The sequence below is a fragment of the Mercenaria mercenaria genome, chromosome 4 (assembly GCF_021730395.1).
Source record: "Mercenaria mercenaria strain notata chromosome 4, MADL_Memer_1, whole genome shotgun sequence".
Classification (NCBI taxonomy): Eukaryota; Metazoa; Mollusca; class Bivalvia; order Venerida; family Veneridae; genus Mercenaria; species Mercenaria mercenaria.
This window is the reverse complement of record NC_069364.1, coordinates 89,102,434-89,125,705: the sequence shown is the minus strand read 5'-3', so window position 1 is coordinate 89,125,705 and position 23,272 is coordinate 89,102,434. Positions and strand designations below refer to the sequence as shown.

Below are 23,272 nucleotides of genomic sequence, written 5' to 3'. Positions count from 1 at the left end.
ACAAAAAAACAAAGTCCCACAACTCTGCAAAAAAAAAATTTTCTAAAAAAGAACCTAACATGCCCCATGCACAACTACTGTTGGTACTGATCACTTGTGTGAAGTTTCATTGAATTCTGTCAAGGGGATAAGGAGAGATGGTGCGCACAAGATTGCGTCTACAGTCAGACAACCTGAAACCAGTATACCCTACCTTACAACTTTGTTTTCGGGGGGTACAATAATTTGAACACTTACGGTAGACATTACAAATCTAATATCACACAACAAATAACCAAGACTCGAGCTATTATTGATTCAGAGAAGATTTTCCAAGTTTCTTAATATACACTTAAGGTAGACATTACAAATCTGTTATCACACACTAAATAACCAAGGCTCTAGCTATTATTGATTCAGAGATGATTTTCAAAGTTTCTTAATATATAAAAGCCTATAGGCAGTACATGTCAGACATGGGTGTGGCAATTATTTTTTACCTTAGGGCCATAATTTGGAGTAAAACCCTTACATCACATGCCAAATATCAAAGCACAGAAAAGGATTTTTAAAGTCTGATAGCTGAAAACCTATTTTTAACCAAACGAGACCCATATTTTCAATGAAATGGAACCATTTGAACAACTTTGAAAGAGATCAGTTGTGTAAAGTTTCATCAAAATCCATTAAGTGGTTCTGGAGATGTTTAAAGAAATTGTTGATGAAAAGTGACCATGCCCTATGGTAGCCATGTTTTTTAAAGAGTCAGAAAAATTTGAACATATTTGTAGGTCACACAAGGGCAATTTGTGTGAAATTATTTTAAAATCGAGCAAACGGTTTTATACAAGATTTTCCAAGTTTCCACTAAATACATAAAGGAAAAAGTGACCATGCCCTCTGGTGGCCATGATTTCTGAGGAATCAAAATAATTTGAATGACTTGGTAGTGTCACAAAAGATTTTTTTTAATTTTCCACTATATACATATAGGGAAAAGTGACCACACCCCTGGCAGCCATATTTTTGACGAATTGATATTTGAACAATCTTGGGACAAATTGAACAATCTTGACCAAGGTTGTTCAAATTATACCGATTCGTCAAAAATATGGCTGCCAGGTGGCGTGATCACTTTTCCCTTTAAGGATCATGTGTGAAATTATTTCAAAATCGGACCATCAGTTTGAGATGTTGTTAGATTTTTCTATTTTTAGCTCTGGCAGCCTCTATGTGCAACCAAGCGCAACCGTTTGAACAAATTTGGTAGGGGACAACAGGTTTCATCAAAATCCCTTCAGTGGTTTTGGTGAAGACGTACTTTAAACACAATTGTTGACAGATGGATGAACAGCAGATACAGCATGATCACAATAGCTCACCATGAGCATTGCACAGAGGAGTTAAAAATTATGTGACACTAGCACTTGATATATACTTGTCCCAAATATAAGAACTAATTTGTTGTTACATGGGGGCTTTGAGGACTAAATGATAGGACTTGTGTGCTGATTTTGTACACTAAAGATTCCATTTGAACAGCACTCAATAACTTTCTATCCATTTTTCTATTGACTACAACACAGCAGTTTTCTCTGGTCAGCTTTATTTTATGTGTTTTAACAGATAATGTGACATTTATCTATAGCCGTAACCCTCAATCACTTTCTGGTATTGCGCAATCTTAGATGCAACATTCACACGTGCCTTGGCTCTCAGGTTCTGGAAATATAAAACATTTATTTTGCCATGTCACTGCGAATTATGTACATATTTAATGATTAATCAATTTAAAGTTTGTTATGTTTGGTATGACATGGTCTTCCAACAGATTTTCTGTTACACACATTGGTGTGTTAACTTAACAATTGCTCCAGAATTCCTTACCAGTGTTAATCTATTCTCCAGAAGTGACCGACAACTGTCACACATTAATAAACGATTGTGGATAAATTATCTTCAGTAAATATTGATCTGGGTTCAAAACTGTGACCTCCTAATCAAGTGTCTTGCATTCTGCCTTTTAAACTAACCAGACAGGCTATTATCTGTATCAAACTTAAAGGCTTATAACTTTTGTATAAGAAATATATCATTGCTTCAGCAAACTTTTAACATCATTCTTCATCAAGAGTAGCAAATATTGTATGTCAACATCATCAGCAATGACTTCAAGAAGTATTCATAATGGTAACTTGATGGTTTTTATATCTCCCCATTCATTTAATTTCACAGGTTGTCTTTTGTAAAAAGATATTGTTTTACATAACACATGTTGCTACAAATCAAAGCGCCTGTCCCCAGCCATACCTGTTCATCAAAATTTTATCAGGAAATGAGAACCCTGGCCTAAAATCGTCAGGTGGATACAGCACAAAAATCAGCAGGTATTCAGCAACTTAAGCAAAACTTTGAGCAAACTATTGATTGCATTCAGAAATTGTGTATAAACTTGTAGAACAAGAGGGTCATGATGACACTGGATCGCTCACCAGAGAAATATGAGCTACATGTTTCAAATGTCAAACTGATGATTTTTTTGGAAGATTTTCCGATGTACAATCAAGTAACCCCTGGGGCTTGGTCAATTTTTGTAGAGGTCCAATAGGCAATGCTACATGTCAAATATCTAAGCTCTAGGCCTTCTGGTTTATTTTTAGAAAATTTTGAAGATTTTTCTATGTGTCATGATTTGAACAAATTTTGTAGAAGTCTACTAGGCAATGCTACATGTCAAATATCAAAGATCTAGGCCTTCTGGTTTATTTTTAGAATTTTTTTTGAAGATTTTCCTATGTAAAATCAAGTGACCCCTGGGGAGGTGTCAATTTTGAAGAGCTCTAGGCCTTCTGGTTTATTTTTAGAAAATTTTGAAGATTTTTCTATGTACAATCAAGTAACCCCATGGGGCAGGGTCAATTTGACCCCGGGGGTCACGATTTGAACAAATTTTGTAGAGGTCCACTAGGCAATGCTACATGTGAAATATCTAAGCTCTAGGCCTTCTGGTTTATTTTTAGAAAATTTTTGAAGATTTTCCTATGTAAAATCAAGTGACCCCTGGGGCTGGGCCAATTTTACCCCAGGGGTCATGATTTGAACAAAGTTTGTAGAAATCTGCTAGGCAATGTTACATGTCAAATATCTAAGATTAGGCCTTCTGGGGTTTTTTTTAGCAAATTTATTAAGATTTCCCTATGTACAAAGTAACCCCTTGGGCTGGGTCAATTTGACCCTGGTGGGGGGGGGGGGGGGGGGGGTGTCAAGATTTGAACACATTTTGTAGAGGTCCACTAGGCAATGCTACATGTCAAATATCTAAGCTCTAGGCCTTCTGGTTTATTTTTAGAAAATTCTGAAGATTTTTCTATGTACAACCAAGTAACCCCATGGGGCATGGTCATGACTTGAACAAATTTTGTAGAAGTCTACTAGGCAATGCTACACATGGTTCATACAGATTATCAGAGACAAAATTCAAGTACTTTTCAAGCACTATTTTTTTCAAAACCATGACCTAATCTGAACAACTTTAATTATGAAATGCAAAAATAAAACAACCATCACTTGTCACATCTTTGAAAATGACGTTATTCGATTGTTAGACTGATGTGATTCACTATTTTGCTGATGTTCAACGCTTTTCTTGTGATTTTTTTAGAGCACTCCCACTAATGATATGTCAAAATTTTGTCACATGACGTACAAATACACTTCGTTCTGTCTGCTCTATAGGGCTTCAGCCACTGTTTATATTCATCCTTTGTCTCCCACTTACTTGAGTAAACATGTTTATTTTTCTTACTCATTTTAATTCACTGGAAATTGTGAGTTATCATTCCCCGTATTTTTTTAAACGGAAATGGAAACATGCAAACGGTGATACAGTAGAAACAGCACTCTGTAAATATCGATAAAGATGGCCGTAGACCACTATAATAGCATACGAGTGACCCGATCCTGAAATTTCACAAATTTATTTTCATTTTCTCAGATTTATTTTAAGCCTTATAAATTCTTTTAGCAAAGCAAAGTTACGGAGAGAATATTTTCAAGGAGTGAAAGGTCAAATTCAAGGTGTCTTTTTTCAAAATTCATGTACTTTTCAAGGTCTTTTAGGGTTTTTGTCATTTTCAAGGACTACCATCGAATTCAAAGACTTTTCAAGGCCTGTGCAAACCCTGCTACATGTCAAATATCAAAGATCTAGGCCTTCTGGTTTATTTTTAGAAATTTTTTGAAGATTTTCCTATGTAAAATCAAGTGACCCCTGGGGCGGGGTCATGTTTGAACAAATTTTGTAGAGGTCCACTAGGCAATGCTACATGTCAAATACCTAAACTCTAGGCCTTCTGGTTTATTTTTAGAACATTTTGAAGATTTTTCTATGCACAATCAAGTAACCCCATGGGGCGGGGTCAATTTGACCCCGGGGGTCATGATTTGAACAAATTTTGTAGAGGTCCACTAGGCAATGCTACATGTGGAATATCTAAGTTCTAGGCCTTCTGGTTTACTTCAAGAAATTTTTTGAAGATTTTTCTATGTAAAATCAAGTGACCCCTGGGGCAGGGTCAATTTTGACCCAGGGGGTCATGATTTGAACAAATTTTGTAGAGGTCCACTAGGCAGTGCTACATGTCAAATATCTAAGCTCTAGGCCTTCTGGTTTATTTTTTTTCAAAAATTTTGAAGATTTTCCTACAGAAATCTATGCAAAATCAAGTGACCCCGGGGTCATGATTTGAACAACTTAAGTAGAGGTCCACTAGGAATGCTACATGTCAAATATCTAAACTCTAGGACTTTGGTTTTTGAGAAGATTTTTTAAGATTTTCCTATGTAAAATCAAGTGACCCCTGGGGCGGGGTCAATTTTCACTTCTGGGTCATGATTTGAACAAAATTGGTAGAAGTCTTCACACCAAATATCTAAGCTCTAGGGCTTCTGGTTTTTGAGAAGAAGATATTTAAAGTTTTTCCTTTCGGTTGCCATGGCAACCAGAGTTCTGCATGGAATTCAATTCTTTGAACAATTTTTGTAGAGCTTCACCCAAGGAACAATCCTGTGAAGTTTGGATGAAATTGGCCTTGCGGATTATGAGGAGATGTCGTTTAAAGTAAAAGTTTACAGACGGATGCTGGACACCAGACGGTGAGTGATCCTAATAGCTCACCCTGAGCTAAAAACAACTAATCTTTTTTACAATAAAAGGTCTGACATTCAGTTGGTGACCAGAGTCATTACAGAAGTAAACACTCCCTAAACTCTATATACATGTCTCAAATTACTTCCACAAGTAATGAAAACCTATACAATTTAATATGCAATGAAAAGACATTTCTAGAGTCACTAATTTAGTCACCCGATTAGAATTTACAATACACATATCTTCTTAGCAAAGCATTTTAATGTGACTTTGTACTAATATAAACAGAGATCATCTCTTAATAAAAACCATTTCAGATAGTTGTGAGTTTTCATAAAATTCTCAAGTTCGGGAAATGATCGTCATCAATGGTTTATCATACATTCATCTATTACATCATTATTCAATTTACTGTCTTTAGTAATATATCGGAGAGAATTTTCCTTATTTCTTTTAACTGATACATAGAAAACTAGAGCTGCTTTTGAGAAAAGTGCATGTCTCCCACAACTGCCTAATCATCTAGATTGGCATTTCTTCTCCATTATGTATCTGAGCCATCCATGCACTAAGACCTGTATCACTGGCATCAGTATTTTCGGTAATTCAAGGGCCATAATTCCAAATTGCCTGGGCCTATTTAGCTAGTTATTGAACTTGGCTGACGACTTATTGGCAAACACATTTTGTACAAGTTTGGTGAAGATCGGATGAGAAATGTTCGACTTAAAGAGTGCAGCCAATATTTGTGACAGACACACACTGACAGGAGTATATCAATATGTCTCCCACTACCGTGGTGTGCGAGTCATAATAACAGCAAATACCAGAATTAATGTCACTGCCTCAGTGTAATGTTTACATCATTCTGAATCAAGAGTAGCAAATATTACAATAGCATCATCGGCAATGACTTTTATACACTTCACCATTTTGTTGGGTTTTATGTCATTTTTGCAGCAGTGTTTTCAGATAAATACAGAGCTCTGCCAGTTAAGGTAATGGACCCATAATAACAACTGGCAATTTCCGTTCATTTACGTATTCTCCACAGGTATTGGACTTTGGTATTCTCCGGTTCTTACGGAAAATGACTGTCTGTTATGGCCAAAGAAGGCTGAAATCGCATACTGAGGATACCTGCTTGCATGTTAGCAAGTTCACCACCTTAACCTGCACTTTTGCTTTCCCTACCACTGATCTAGAACTATTTCTTCTACCACTGATCTAGAACTATATCTTTTAAAGTAACTGAAAACTTCCCAAACACGAATACGAACACAAATGAAACCAAGTACTCCAGTGTGTCATTCTTTTACAGAGAATATTGACCTTGGCACATACTGTAACTCTATTGGGTTAGCACCGATTTCCCAGACTGAGTTTTTTTTGTTTTTTATTTTGAGGATTGCAAAAGATCCATTAGGGGAAAATCAACTCCAAAAATTAAATGGAGGGCAAATTGCACCTAAATGAAGGTGGTCTTTTACTTTTTTTAAGGGATTTTTTTTTTCAAATTAGAGAAGAAAATTATTTTACAGAACCAACTTAACTTATGAATCAGAAGTGAAGACACAAGACAAGCGATACAGTCTGCTACAACAGGTACTTTAACCAAGAAAGCTCACGACGACGCCAGGGGGAATAGAATAGCACCCCTATTCTCTGAATTCATCGAAATCTAGGTCGGGAAATGATCGTCGTAAGTGGTTTTAACAGAAACACTGTGTATGTAAAAGCCAAGGCTACCTTCTACAGCAGGGCCATTTACAGGCCTTTCCATTAAAACTGACTTCACATCCAGATTTTTCTTCTACATTTGCCAAAATACCATTTTTTTCTCCCCTTCTTCTATCCTATGAGCTAGATATACCCATTACCGAACCACCATTTTGTTCAAATACTTACATCAGCAACTTTTCTGTTTTCATAGAATTTCTTTGACTTGGCTTTTCTCTTTGCCTCAAGTGTGCCAATTACACCCTGGTACTTCCAGCCAACTTCATGGGCTAGTCTGTTCAAATCACAGTACTGAAAAACATCCAACTTGTTGTTAAACTCCACGAAGCTTACCCACAACTTGAGGAAAATTCATTTATCTGGACCAACATATAACATTGCAACATGGCTAGTTTCTAAGTTTAAAAAGCATCAAACCATATGATTATGTACATGAAAATTGATCTGAACAGAAGTACCATGCAAGTAATAATGCACATATTTGATAAGTTATTCTCATTTGATTACTGTAAAGTGTAGGCTTTATTTTTGCTGTATTCATTAACTCCATTATCATAAGCTGAATTACATACTCACAAATGTGTAACTGTTGCAAATAGGCCTACATGACTCACAATTTGGCAATATTATCACACATACTCTACTATGTAAACTAATTCAGCTACTAGTCTAAATATAGTTGGGTGTATAACAAATATAAATTGCTGAAAACACTGCAATTTCATTATCAAGACTACATTAATTTTGATTCCAGCTTCAATCTGTATTAATTGGGACATAACCAGGCACCCAGGTAGATCCACTGACCTGCAACCCAGCTGGATGACCTTAACAAGGTTCTAACCTATAGACGCGAGGGGCATGTTATTCGAACTTGGTGTCCATAAGCCATAGAGACTCTACCCAGGTTGCTGCATCATTTGTATACAAGGTATAAATGTTTTATAATCCAACAAAGTTATACCCTTCTGTTTTGTTTCAGTCTGAGAACACGGAGAGCTGCTGGTACTACTTTCCTCTTCTGTTTGTCGTATGGGGGTGGGACACCCTCAAACACCTTCAGACGTCCAAGAGCCTCCTTGCCACGGGTTGTGGTGTGGGGGATCATACCTATCAATACAATAAGCAGATAAGTTATTAACCATACCAAGACTGAAGTTCACCAAACAACAAAATTTAGAATTCTGTGCACTTTTTCATTTTGACATATGAACTTACTATTAAATGTTACGTCTGAAAAACACTCCCAAACAGAAGTTATAAGAGTTTATGATAATCATACAAGAAGCAAACAGAGATAGCTATTTACCCTTCACGGCTTTGAAGAAGATCCTGGATGGAGCACGGTAATGGAAAGGTCCTCTTGAGGGATTGACATTACATCTGTATTTCAGATACTTCAAATACTTCACTGAAATACATAAAATTTACATAGAAATTTAACAAAGTATATTACACACAGGTTTGTCACACAGAAATGAGGTTTCAAATACAGATATATTTATAGACATTTCATTTATAAAGAAGCAAGATCTAATGCCTCAATATCTAGTGTTTTAAAAATTAAAACCACATCAGCTGGTAGTGCATGTAATTAGTTTCATGACACATTCAATGCCAGTGATTTATCATCACATGTAGTTTTATTTAAAACACCCACAGTAACAGGTATTCAACTGAGGTATGTCCACATTTTTTTTGGGTTAAAAATGAGAACCAAGGATACAGTCAGAAACTGCATGTTAATTTTCCATTCGATAAAACTTGATTTTTGCTAAATTTACATTTTCTGACGTGAAAAAAAGATTTTAAGTTTCACCTAAGACGTGAAAAAAAGATTTTAAGTTTCACCTAAGTACAAAGTGGATAAATACATGTTACACTAGTTCTGTACATTCTGATCAAACTATTTTCTACAATGTAGAATTTAATTAAACCTTCATTTTTCGAAATGGACGTGCAGGATGATCTTGGTCTACACTGGTAGCATAGGCAGAATCACTTGCCGCCAGCAGGCTTAAGGTTGAAGAGATCCGCACATTCTAAAACTTATTTTACATCATTACTTGGAATTATTTAACATGTCAGATGTTTTAATACCAATATCTGGGGTAAATGATGTTACATGACTGCTTCCAGTTTATAAAACGTGCAGAACTACCTAAATGCTATGTGGACTGATGCTAGTTAAGATCCACCTAAATACTACATGTATGTGGATAATTTTTATGCATGTCAAGTTCCGACTCTATGCAAAGTGGATGAATGATACATGTACTGCTCGTAAAGATGAACAGTTCAAAACCATATCAGCTGGTAGTGCATGTTAATAGTTTCATATTACAATCAATTCCAGTGATTTATCATCATAAGTGGCTTTGTCAAACTAATCTGCTAATTTATACATGTTGTGGTAGAAAGAGACATTGCCATGAATAAGAAACTCTTTCATTCACTTTTACAGGTATGAAAAGTAAAGTTAACAAGAGCTGTCCGTAAGACAGCCAAGCTCGACTATTCGAAATATTGTCACAGAAGCAGGAAATTATTACCCAAAATGTTAAATATCAAAAGAGTTTTAAGTTCCAAACGGGACATAATTTGACCAAATGCATATCAGAGTTATGGGACTTGATAGTTTTATAACCCCAAAGAAACATGTTAAGTTTTAATTCCATATCTGCATTAGTTTTGGAGACAGTAACTTGCATGTAAAACTTTAACCAGAATTTTCTAAGTCCAAAAGGGGGCATAATTTGCTCAAAATACATGTTAAGAGTTAAGGAACTTGACCCAGTGAGGTTGGTAACTGCCCTAGAAAAAGAACAAAGAAGTTTCAAACCTATATGCCTTTTGGTAATAGCTGTATGTACTTGCACGCAAAACTTTAACCAGGATTTTCTAAGTCCAAAAGGGGGCATAATTTGCCCAAAATACATGTCAGAGTTATGGGACTTGATTCTATCAACTAGTTTTATAACCCCGAAGACACATACATGTGAAGTTTCAATTTAATATCTGCATTAGTTTTGGAGATAGTAACTTGCATGTAAAACTTTAACCAGGATTTTCTAAGTCCAAAAGTGGGCATAATTTGGCCAAAATACATGTCAGAGTTATGGGACTTGACCCAGTGAGGTAGGTAATTGATCTAGAAAAAGAAAAAATAAGTTTCAAATCTATATGCCTTTTAGTAATAACTGTATGTACTTGCACGCAAAACTTTAACCAAAATTTTCTAAGTCCAAAAGGGGATATAATTTGGCCAAAATGAAGGTCAGAGTTATGGGACTTGGTGCTATCAACTAGTTTTATAACCCCGAAGACACATGTGAAGTTTCAATTCAATATCTGCATTAGTTTTGGAGATAGTAACTTGCATGTAAAACTTTAACCAAAATTTTCTAAGTCCAAAAGGGGGCATAATTTACTCAAAATACATGTTAGAAATATGGAACTTGACCCAGTGAGGTTGGTAATTGACCTAGAAAAAGAATAAATAAGTTTCAAAGCTATATGCCTTTTAAATGATAGCTGTATGTACTTGCATGCAAAAACTTAACCAAGGTGTGACGCCGACGCCAGGGTGAGTAGAATAGCTAGGCTATTCTTCGAATAGTCGAGCTAAAAACCACATCAGCTGGTAGTGCATGTAAATAGTTTCATATTACAATCAATTCCAGTGATTTATCATCATAAGTGGCTTTGTCAAACTAATCTGCTGATTTATACATGTTGTGGTAGAAAGAGACATTGCCACGAATAAGAAACTCTTTCATTCACTTTTACAGGTATGAAACGTAAAGTTCAAAACCACATCAGCTGGTAGTGCATGTAAATAGTTTCATATCACAATCAATGCCAGTGATTTATCATCGTTAGTGGTTTTGTCAAACTAACCTGCTAATTTATACATGTTGTGGTAGAAAGCGAAATTGCCACGAATAAGAAACTCCTTCATTCACTTTTACAGGTATGAAAAGTAAAGTTCAAAACCACATCAGCTGGTAGTGCATGTAAATAGTTTCATATCACAATCAATGCCAGTGATTTATCATCGTTAGTGGTCTTGTCAAACTAATCTGCTAATTTATACAAGTTGTGGTAGAAAGAGAAATTGCAAGGAATAAGAAAGTTTAAAGAAACTCTTTCATTCACTTTTACAGATATGAAAAGTAAAGTTCAAAACCACATCAGCTGGTAGTGCATGTAAATAGTTTCATATTACAATCAATGCCAGTGATTTATCATCATAAGTGGTTTTGTCAAACTAATCTGCTAATTTATACATGTTGTGGTAGAAAGCGAAATTGCCACAAATAAGAAACTCCTTCATTCACTTTTACAGGTATGAAAAGTAAAGTTCAAAACCACATCAGCTGGTAGTGCATGTAAATAGTTTCATATTACAATCAATTCCAGTGATTTATCATCATAAGTGGCTTTGTCAAACTAACCTGCTAATTTATACATGTTGTGGTAGAAAGCAAAATTGCCACGAATAAGAAACTCCTTCATTCACTTTTACAGGTATGAAAAGTAAAGTTCAAAACCACATCAGCTGGTAGTGCATGTAAATAGTTTCATATTACAATCAATGCCAGTGATTTATCATCGTAAGTGGTCTTGTCAAACTAACCTGCTAATTTATACATGTTGTGGTAGAAAGCGAAATTGCCACGAATAAGAAACTCCTTCATTCACTTTTACAGGTATGAAAAGTAAAGTTCAAAACCACATCAGCTGGTAGTGCATGTAAATAGTTTCATATCACAATCAATGCCAGTGATTTATCATCGTTAGTGGTTTTGTCAAACTAATCTGCTAATTTATACAAGTTGTGGTAGAACAAGAAATTGCAAGGAATAAGAAAGTTTAAAGAAACGCTTTCATTCCCTTATACAAATATGAAAAGTAAAGTTCAAAACCACATCAGCTGGTAGTGCATGTAAATAGTTTCATATTACAATCAATGCCAGTGATTTATCATCATAAGTGGCTTTGTCAAACTAACCTGCTAATTTATACATGTTGTGGTAGAAAGCAAAATTGCCACGAATAAGAAACTCCTTCATTCACTTTTACAGGTATGAAAAGTAAAGTTCAAAACCACATCAGCTGGTAGTGCATGTAAATAGTTTCATATTACAATCAATGCCAGTGATTTATCATCGTAAGTGGTCTTGTCAAACTAACCTGCTAATTTATAAATGTTGTGGTAGAAAGCGAAATTGCCACGAATAAGAAACTCCTTCATTCACTTTTACAGGTATGGAAAGTCAAGTTCAAAACCACATCAGCTGGTAGTGCATGTAAATAGTTTCATATCACAATCAATGCCAGTGATTTATCATCGTTAGTGGTTTTGTCAAACTAATGTGCTAATTGATACAAGTTGTGGTAGAACGAGAAATTGCAAGGAATAAGAAAGTTTAAAGAAACACTTTCATTCACTTTTACAGATATGAAAAGTAAAGTTCAAAACCACATCAGCTGGTAGTGCATGTAAATAGTTTCATATTACAATCAATTCCAGTGATTTATCATCATAAGTGGCTTTGTCAAACTAACCTGCTAATTTATACATGTTGTGGTAGAAAGCGAAATTGCCACAAATAACAAACTCTTTCATTCACTTTTACAGGTATGAAAAGTAAAGATCAAAACCACATCAGCTGGTAGTGCATGTAAATAGTTTCATATTACAATCAATTCCAGTGATTTATCATCATAAGTGGCTTTGTCAAACTAACCTGCTAATTTATACATGTTGTGGTAGAAAGCGAAATTGCCACGAATAAGAAACTCCTTCATTCACTTTTACAGGTATGAAAAGTAAAGTTCAAAACCACATCAGCTGGTAGTGCATGTAAATAGTTTCATATTACAATCAATTCCAGTGATTTATCATCATAAGTGGCTTTGTCAAACTTATCTGCTAATTTATACATGTTGTGGTAGAAAGCGAAATTGCCACGAATAAGAAACTCCTTCATTCACTTTTACAGGTATGAAAAGTAAAGTTCAAAACCACATCAGCTGGTAGTGCATGTAAATAGTTTCATATTACAATCAATGCCAGTGATTTATCATCATAAGTGGCTTTGTCAAACTAATCTGCTAATTTATACATGTTGTGGTAGAAAGCGAAATTGCCACAAATAAGAAACTCCTTCATTCACTTTTACAGGTATGAAAAGTAAAGTTCAAAACCACATCAGCTGGTAGTGCATGTAAATAGTTTCATATCACAATCAATGCCAGTGATTTATCATCATAAGTGGCACTGTCAAATTATTTACTACTTCCTTCTACAAGAAATATGATTGCAAAAACAAACACACAGATCAATTAATAACTATAAAAAAAATACATTTCGAGAAGTTCCTCTGCCCCAGCTGGAAAAAAAGCTTGTTTTTCAATCTCAAAGTGGCTGAATATTGACCTCTGTGATATAACATGAAAAGCCCCGATTTATCATCATTAGTGGTCTTACTGGTCTTGCCATACTTTATCTTCGAAATAAATGTTGCGTCAACAGTTTAAGATGCTCATTTTATTCTCTGTATACAGAACCACTGAAAACCCTAAAATGGACATGTTAGAATTAACTCATTTTTGAGTTATTAAGAATGAAATATTCAGGAACAGTTTCTTTAAATTCCAAGGATATGTCTATCCTTATTGGTTTCACACTTCTATGCTCTGCTCCACGGCTTTTCAGCATTTTGGGAAAAGGTTCTTTACCCTTGGCTTTGAGAATTTAAGCAGCCACTTTAACCCGAATTTCTCAACATAGAGAACCACATCAGCTGGTAGTGCATATAAACTGTTTCATTTTTACAATCAATGCCAGTGAAGAATCATCATTAGTAGTACTATCTCTCACCCCTTTAATCAGGCTGTAGTTCCTGGAAAAAATTAACAAGAACAAGAACAAAAACAACCATCTGTAAACCTGTCTCTGTCTACTAGGTATACTTACACTTATTTCTGTAGAAGTTTCCAGAAATGTTAATGCCTTCACATCTGACAATAACAACACGCTGACCTAGATGAAGAAAAACAAAATTATGTTACACTGAACTACCCTGCATTTTTAATTTCAAAATAAGACTTATTTCATTTTAGCGAATCTCTCTGGAAAGTCATCATCAGTAGTGACTTTGTCTGGATTGATGTAAATGTATATTGCCTTCCATTCCTTTAATACACATGTCATGACAAACACAAAATGACAGATCCATCAATGGATAGTCATACTCAATAGTTCAGGCAAGGGAGCAGCTTTCAATTTTGGTGAATTCTTGATCATGTATGATGTAAAGCATTACAGACCTCTTCACCTATTTGCTTCTTTCTTGACAACACATTGATGCTATTAATCATCTTCTGTCACAAATGTATGAAACATAAGTTTATTTCATCCCATTATGTCATATTCCAACAAATGCGACTGCATGTTTATAACGTATAAAAATCAGTTTGAAACTTTTTTTGCAAAAACTGCTTAGAACACTTTCCACTTTCTGTACCAGTTCTATTATCATGATATTGACAGACAGTTACCTCAACAAAGCCAAATTATCAGGTTTTCACTACACTGAACTTTGTTGCATTTTTATGAAAATACTTATCAGAAAGAAACATCTTAATTTTTCTTGAATGCTTTTCCAGACTTGCTGAAAAAGATGACTGTGTGTTTACAGTTTATGATGTAGACTGTGGAATAATGAAACTTACCTTGCAGGATAGTCTTGGCCACAATTGCTGCAAGTCTTCCCATAAGATGCCCTCGGGCATCTATGAGAATGGGCTGGAAAAAAAAGAAAAGATGGTTGCCATTGTGGAATATACACATTTGTAAAAAAACTACTTTTCATTTCAGAGTATATATTTATCTTTCCAACTGGATTTACTTGAAGTCTTGCAAAGTGGTATAGCTTTAACTTTTTTCATCTGGGGAATCCCTAGGCCCGAGTCTAGAGGGAAGTATTTTGTGTAGTGTGGAAGCAGTTCTCAAGCCAGGGGAGGGGGTATTTTACAGGTATGTGTGTGTGTGTGTATGGGGGGGGGGGGGGGGGGGGGGGTAAGTTAATTTGGAGGGACCCGATAGGTAAGTGGGTATCCTTGAGGAGGAAGTGGCTATGAGTCTGGTAACCGGACCTCTAGACCCAGAGTCTAGAGGTCCAGTTAGCGGAGACCTCTAGTAGTGTTTCCTGCAGGCCGTTTTAACATGGCACAGCGCCATGTCCCTTTTGAAGTGCCGCCACGCTGCCCTTCTAACTGCCCTTTTATATTATCAGCCTTGTGTATTTATCTTGACAAGTGCCCTTTCAAAACCAGCCAGTATAGCAAATGTATGCCGGATATGTTCCATGTACTGTACCATCGATTAGCAGCTTCGATCAACAGGCTGACACATGGATGCATCAACCGTGAATACTGTTACTGAATGCTCGTCATGATCTTTTGATGACCCTGATTAAGAAGTTAAAGAACTGACAGATTTATGCAGTCAATAACTGTTTTATGACACTTTAATTGGGAACAATAGACGAAAATTTATTTTTAGCACGTCAGCGGTGAAACTACATGTAGCATTTTATGGATGAGATGATTGAGAACGGCCAATTAAAGGATAATTATTCTAAAAGGCTGTAATCATTTAAAATAAAGACTGATTGTCGCACAATTTCGATGCGCTCATTAGGCCTAAATTAAAATATTGAATGTTTGCCCTTTGCCGACAGACCCATGAAAATTGCCCCAACTCAAATTCATATCAATTTTATCTACAAGATTTATTTTATATCACGGATTTCATTTATATAAACAATTAGATAAATGTTTAAGCTTTAGAATGATACCAAATTCATTAAAATTGACCAATGTCTTCACTCCAGCATATTGATTTATAAATACAAAGCCATATGTCTCACCATGCAAAAGTCGCCGCCATCTTGAAAATTTGAAAACATACATCGGTATGAAAATAACCAATAGCTAAGCGATAAAAGTTATGAAAACTTATTGAGATTTCAAAGAATCATTTACAAATGCAAGGCCCTAGTATTGTTTTCATAAATAATTTGTCAAAATGTTAGGGCAAAATTTAAGTTGAAAGTGCCTGGTTGCAAGCGTCTCTATATGCCGAAATTTCGAATTATTACTCGCAGTAAGTATCCACATTTATGTTTATAACACTGAAATACTGTACGATTAGATGGAAAAAAAAAACAAAACAGATTCATACAGTCAGTCATTTTGATTCAAACTTGTGTATTTATCGCAGAAATGTTCGAGCAACGAGGGAATGATAAAAAATAGTGGCAGACGATCTAATTTAGCAAATTTCACAGCATGTACTTTTTACGTCGCATTCTACTTTCGTTTTAGCATGCCTAAAAAACACCAGAAAATAAAACTTTCCATGTCGATTTGTCGTCTTAAATCTTACTGACAACGAAGACAAATTGGTTTTATCAGCGATATAGGTACAAAGTCATCGATTCCATGTAGATTTAACAAACTGCCTAAGCTTTTAACGTAAATCAAAGGTGAAATGATTTGTCGATGATTGACAAAGCATTTGATAATAGGCAATTAAAAGTTGTTCAATAAAACTTGTTGCATATTAATTATCAGCTGATACATGTCTCTGAAAAATGCAAGCCAACATTTCATGAAGGTAACAGTGGCATTTAAAAAAAAAACCTCTTTGAACAAAAGAAAGGAAAGCTCATTCACAAAATGGTAGGCAATTATCTAAAGAATAATACTAAATATCTACCAGGAGTATGATGAGATATGAAAGATTCTCAGATGCAATGAGAATAGTATGAAAAATGATGCGGGCAAGCGCACTTGGACGAATGCCCTTTCAGTACCAAACTGCGTGCTAAAGTGCCCTTTCTCTGGGGAAGCACCATGCCCTTTTAGAGTTTGCAGGAAAAACTTCCCCTAGACAACCCATACAGGGCTGTGTAGAGGTCCAGCAATCAACATGAATACTGAGAATGGTATTTACAAAGACAGTGACTTTTTTTTGCTATTTTTGGGGCTATTCCCCTATTTCTGAAGAAAAAAAATCCCCTAAAAAACAAAAACTACTTTTTTAAAAAAATACAACATGGACAGACAAAACTACAGATGTTGAAAGACAAAATACATATAACCAAACAAGGTGATCTTTAATATAGAAAGTATTTTCTACTTCTAAACTATTCCGTATTTAAAATATGTTGTGAATATTACTGTCTGTCAGGCATAATTTCCAAAATGAAAATTTACCCAAGGGGTGGTCTAAAAAAGCTTTACATGATCCTTAAGACATCGATTGTGTGTGCTCATGAATTGTTGAATTCGTTTTACTGCTCGAGTGCATAACCAGGTCTAGGAAAGTGGAATATTTACAGTTTATCTGTAAATTTACAGAATATCTACAAATTTACAGATTTTTCAATCTGTAAATTTACAGATTGTGTGTATGAAAACTGATGAAATTACATTTATTCTCAAAACCTCAGCTTGGAATTAATTGGTTTATTTACAGCATGCATAAATCAGGGCTCACACTGGCCTCCAAAAAATAATAGCCAACTTTTTAACCTATGAAAAATTAATAGCCAAAATTGATGCGGATCTTTGGGTGCAATTTTTAAAAATAAAATAGATAACTTTCAACATATATATCTTCTTAATTACTTTAAAAAGTAGCAGGCCCCAACAGGGGGTGTGGGAATCGGGGATTCTGGGAAATTACCTCCTAATATTGGTGGTGGGGTCCCACTATAACAGTTTAAAATGCTATATTCTGATGGATTTTGAAGGCATTTACAGGACACATAGTTAGTTTGTGTAAGGCAGTTGAAATTGGTTGATATTGACTGACTTATGGATGGGCAATGGCTCAATTACCCCATTCATGCACACACATTAAGGACAAGTTGCACAATGGAAAGTTTACCAAGTCTTTGAGTATCATTCATGTTATACTTTTTCATGATTCTTTTGACCATAACTGCACTTAAATAGTGTTATTTCTAGACTCAAGGGCAGGGTGCAGCCTTAAAATAGGGCAGGGTGCTGTCCGAAAGGGGCAGGGTGCTCTTTTAGCCATGAAAGTTACCATAGCAATAGTTGCATTTCTAGATGTCATAGTTAATACGTATCCATTTATCTTTATTGCACATGAAAAGAAATGTCAAGAATAAAGTGGTAAATCTTCCAAAACCAGTAACACAGTTTAGTAATTACAAAGGCTTTTTACTTATAATATACTTTATAGTTTAGTTTGAATCATTCAAGCCTTGTCTTAAAAATGTCACCAAGATGTCAACTTATTCATTGAATATGAAATAGTGGAGAGGCCTTAATATAAGCTTAATCTTGAAACCAAGACATGTTGTAAACAAACATATGATGTTGTAAACATATAGTAAAAAGACTGTTTCAGGTCACATTGTAAACTAATAATTATCAAAAGCCATGTTGTATTGATCAGGTCTTTCACCAATATTTCTTAACAGAAAAGGCTATTACAGTCAATTAATTTACTTAACGCATATCAAAATATACTACCGGATACTGGTACACTTTCGGAAATTGTCTGAAGTAGCTTTTTTACCTGCCAGTTTTTACTCAGTTTACGTGACCACTAGGGTAAACCAGAAGATAGGTCCTCAATTCTGATGTTTCTCATCATAAAAAATACACAGTCAGCTTTTTGAATGGAAATATGGAAAAATTGCATACGAACGGGAGAAATAAGACTCGTGAACGACATTCTAAATTACTTTTACTTTCGATATTGACATTAAAATTTGTGTATTTTCTAGTTGAAATTACAGTAGAATCAAACTGCATTAATTGATATACTTGTTATTATACTAAACAACGGTCTAATTTTAAATTTTGCACCAAAGAAATCTAGGGCACTTTTCATGCTCGGTAATCAGGCTGGGCTGCGAACGCCTTTGGGACATTACACGGATCCTTAACTTTATCAATTTAGTTTTAAACTTCATTGATTCTCATTACCTGTGTGCACTCGCAATGAGGTATTTGCTAATCAAAAATCGTCGAGGCATGTCATCAGAAAATTGGCGGGATATAGCAGAAGATCATGAGGCACATTTTCAGGCAGCGTGGCGCAGTAAAAAAAGGTGCATGGGCGGGGCGCCCCGCTGCGTCGCTCTAGAATTAAACTATTAAATTGGCTCGAAATTACAAAACAATCAAGTCCGCGAAAATACGTGATATTGCATCTATGCACACTATGAATTCAGCTTTTTGTCCATAAGTTTTGATGCTTTATTCAATAAATATACTAATTTTTAAGTGTTTTAGAATTTTTTACTTACGCTAATTACAGTATGCAGCAATTTATATGTTGATTTTTTTTAGTTTGCCCGTATCGGCCATGTTTCTAAAATAGAAACAGGACTGGGTTTTCCGATATTTTTTAATTAATGTGCAAACAAAAACATTTTATTATGCCAGATTGTCTTGGTAAAAAATGACTATTAAAATATCTGCCTGTATTTTCAACAAATTCGCGTTCTTTACAATTCTGAAAATTCGAAAAAAAAAATTTTTCGCTTCGAACAATTTCATTTAGATTAAAAACACATATAGATCTAACTTGATCCTGATTAAAGACATTTTGAAACGTCGACAGTTAGGTCAGTTATAATATGTTTTTAAAGATAATTAAATTAGCGGTAACTATAGATGGCAATTTAATTTTCATCAGGAAACTGCCCATACAAATTGGTTTAATTGTCGTCTGCTGAATAGAGTTGAAGAAAATTTGCGCTAGCGTTTTAAAATGTTCCAAAAAAGTAGCCTGCCAGTTCAATCTGATTGACAGCTAGATAAGTAAGATTAACTTCCGGTTTTAATCGGCCACATACCTTGCATACCAGAATCAGTCGTCTGCATCATACCGCCTTGGGCAATGTTATCGGATAGTTGACAGTGTTTGGAATACACGAGGTAATAACAGTCCACTCTATTGATTTTCTACACTAGCTGACGCGGGTTACTGTTCACTTGGCATAATTATTTATGTAGCTATTAATAAAATAATCGCCAGTTCCTGTCGCCAAAATGAAAAAATATTCGCCATTTAAATAAAATAATCGCAAATGGCGATAATGGCGACTGACAGCGTGAGCCCTGATAAATTAAGGTCATTTGTGGGTTTCAGCAATTTTTGTTGACTTTTGAGTTTTTGACATTATAGGTCAGAGACCACCAATTCAAAAAAGTACAGGGAACTTACTGGGAATGAGGTAAGTGTATACCTGGGAATAAGGTAACATCTGTGCATTCTGATTGGTCAGTCATGTAAACAAACCCAGGAAGTGATTATTTTTTCAAAACTGATATTTTTTCACTGCATTTACAGTATTTGATATACTTTGACAAAATTTGCTACATTTTATGTATTGAAAAGTTTATCAAACGAATTTCTCCCGCCTTGTCAATGATGTAAACCGGGGTCATTCATTCACACAAATTATTAAATAAAGTATCACTATTCATATGTTTCGTCCGATATTTTGGTAGAACTAAGATAGTTCTTGAAAAACTTGTAATAAGATATACATGTTTCGATGTATGGAAGGCCGTACACGCCATAATGTTACAATGTAAGTCTATGGGAAAACAATTGGTGGTCTCTAACCTTTAAGAAAAATCGAAGTCAACAGAAATGACTGAAAGTTACAACTGACCTTTATTTATACATACCATAAGTAAATCAATTAATTTCAAGCTGCGATTTTGTGTCTAAATATAATTTTAGCAGTTTTCAAATGAATACAGGCTGATTCGGACCATGGCTGATTCGGCCCATATTTCTTTGGCTTATTCGGCCCAAATTGTTTAAGTTTTCCTTACAATGATATTATGTGTAAATAAACCTTTTTCTTTTCTCGCTTAACAATCTAGTGAGTTGTGATCCAAGATAAAAAAAAATCGAATATGCTCATTATCTACTTTATTTCAAAATAGTGGTCCGAATCAGTTAAAATTATGCACATTATTTACAGTATGTCGTCCGAATCGGCCAACAAATATGCTCATTATCTATTCTTATTTTAAAATACGTTGTCCGAATCAGTTAAAATATATGCACAATTATGTACTATTATTTCAAAGTATGTGGTCCGAATCAGCCAGATTATTTGGTCCGAATCAGCCAAATATTTGGTCCGAATCAGCCTGGTCCGAATCAGCCATGGTCCGAATCAGCCTGTTTCCTTTTCAAATACTTGATCTGTAAATTTACAGATTAAAAAATCTGTAAATTTATAGATCATCTGTAAATTTACAGATAATCTGTAAATATTCCACTTTCCTAGACTTGATAACAGGCCTGTGATTCTGTCAAGAAGCAAAAGCTTGAAAATCTACATTCTAAAGCCTGAAAAGTGTTTTTTTTCCATAGAGTTATACAGGGAAATCCTGGCTGCCAAAAGCCTGTAATCAGCACCAGTCCTGAATAATCCCAGGCCTGTACAAAAACAACAGTGATTACCGGAAATCATCAAATGGCCGTTAGAAATACACACTCAATATGCCTTACGCACTGGTAATTCAGTACACAATAGTACATGTTTATTGATTACTGGACCCCTAGCCACTTCCTTTTGAGGAAGGGGAGGGGGGAAGTAGGAGGTAACAGGGTTGTGGAGGTAAAATGTCTCTGGGAAGGGTAATTTTCTTAAAAAAAACAAACTTCTTCCACAGGGAAGGGGGGGGGGGGGGAGATATTTTCTGGAATTGTCCATTATATGACATTTTCCTTGTGAAGTACTGGAAAAAAACATACATTACATATAATTTCTTTGAACTGGAATGCAGGAAAAGTTTGTAGCTACCCGTTATACCCTAAAGCACTGTACAGAGATTAGGAAACATGACTAGATATAGCTGTATTCAGGAGGTTACACCAAATTGGCATGGTCTTCGTGCATGCACAGGAATTTTGTGATGAATTTTCGCGACTGTAGAATCCGTCGTTTGAAAAAGTTTTCCCATAAATTTATAAGACAAAAGAAATAATGTTCACAGTTTCCTTCCTTGCTGCTTTTGTTATCATTTTAAAATATTACTGCCACTGCTGAAATGCAAATATTGTTTGCCAAAGTAATTTAATTTTTCTTAATTTTTGAGGGACTAGATCTACCTACCGCCCATTCAATTTCTTTTTTCTATCAATTAACCTCCACTGAACTTAGATTTAATTTCTTAAAACAAAACAGCTGTCTTCAAATTTATATCAATAAGTCCAAATTGTTCAATCATTGAACCTGGCAATGCAAAATTTCATTTTATTTTCAGAACTAGTTTTACCTTAGTTGAGAAACCCATGTTGAAAAGAAAGAGGAAGTAGCGTGGGGACACGTTTTCCGGCGCAGAGCGCGATTCGGCTAGAACCCGTTATTAACGTGATCATCCGGACAGCAGGTTCATTTCACTTTCTAACGTTATAGATGCTCAGCAAAGTTTCAGTAGAGCAAATTTTCTTTTATAAAAGTGGGGACAGTTTAACATTCGGTGTTCTTAAGGACACACTAAGCAGTAGCTGATATGATTTATCTCGATATTTGGAAGATAACCAAAATAAAGAAGAAAGAATGGGTATTGATATGATACTTGTTATGACAGTCTGTTTATTACGTTTCTCTTGAGATAGCAATAAATGTTAAACTCCAATACCGTTGTCTTCATGATGGAATCTGCTCTCTGAGTTTTACCAATACTTCAAATGAGCCAAACTTTATCATGTGTCCAGTGTGGAGTTCCACGAAATACCAAATTGTATCATAAGTTTTCCTAAATTATCAGAAAAAAAGATTTAAAAAAAAAACAAATAAGTTGTTTTCGGACACCCGTTACACTCACAGCTGAATTGAAAATTCATCTAAGAGCAGATGAATTAATTCGAAAATTTTGATACCCTTTTTACAAACACTCTTTCAAAGATTTTATGAAAATTCCTCCATAAATAAATGAATTTAATCACATTTTTATTTCACAAAGTTGCAAATCTGCGTTCTGTGACACTAGGAAATACCGTATACCCTTTGGTCCCTTCTTCGCTAAAGTCGGGAATGTCCTAATATCAGAAAACTTTCATGTCAAGTCAAGTCAAGTCAAGTCAAGTCAAGTTTATTTGCAATTCGGCAGTTATCTGCCTTTGGCAATATACGAATATGGCAAACATACAATTCGTACAATATGAAATAGTTCTAGACTATTAACAAGGAAATTTCATATGTTACATCATGTAGTTTATATAACATATCAAGTGCTTTGTAACAACTCTGCTCTACGGCTAAAATTTACATAGATTATATACAAACTTTACTTGCTTTTTCTTAGAATTTA

At 35.0% G+C, this 23,272-nt stretch overlaps 1 protein-coding gene across 1 annotated transcript; it reads right to left on the bottom strand.

Moving 5' to 3' along the window:
• Positions 1-1,568: 1,568 nt before the first annotated feature.
• Positions 1,569-22,313, bottom strand: LOC123552398 (60S ribosomal protein L13a-like). Its single transcript, XM_045342046.2, has 7 exons — positions 22,235-22,313; positions 14,612-14,684; positions 13,854-13,919; positions 8,178-8,279; positions 7,833-7,978; positions 7,037-7,159; positions 1,569-1,701 (listed from the first exon to the last, which is right to left on the bottom strand). The coding sequence occupies exons 1-7, from the start codon at positions 22,250-22,252 to the stop codon at positions 1,618-1,620; spliced, it is 612 nt and encodes a 203-aa protein (XP_045197981.1). The 5' UTR covers positions 22,253-22,313; the 3' UTR covers positions 1,569-1,617.
• Between the last annotated feature and the right edge of the window lie 959 nt (positions 22,314-23,272).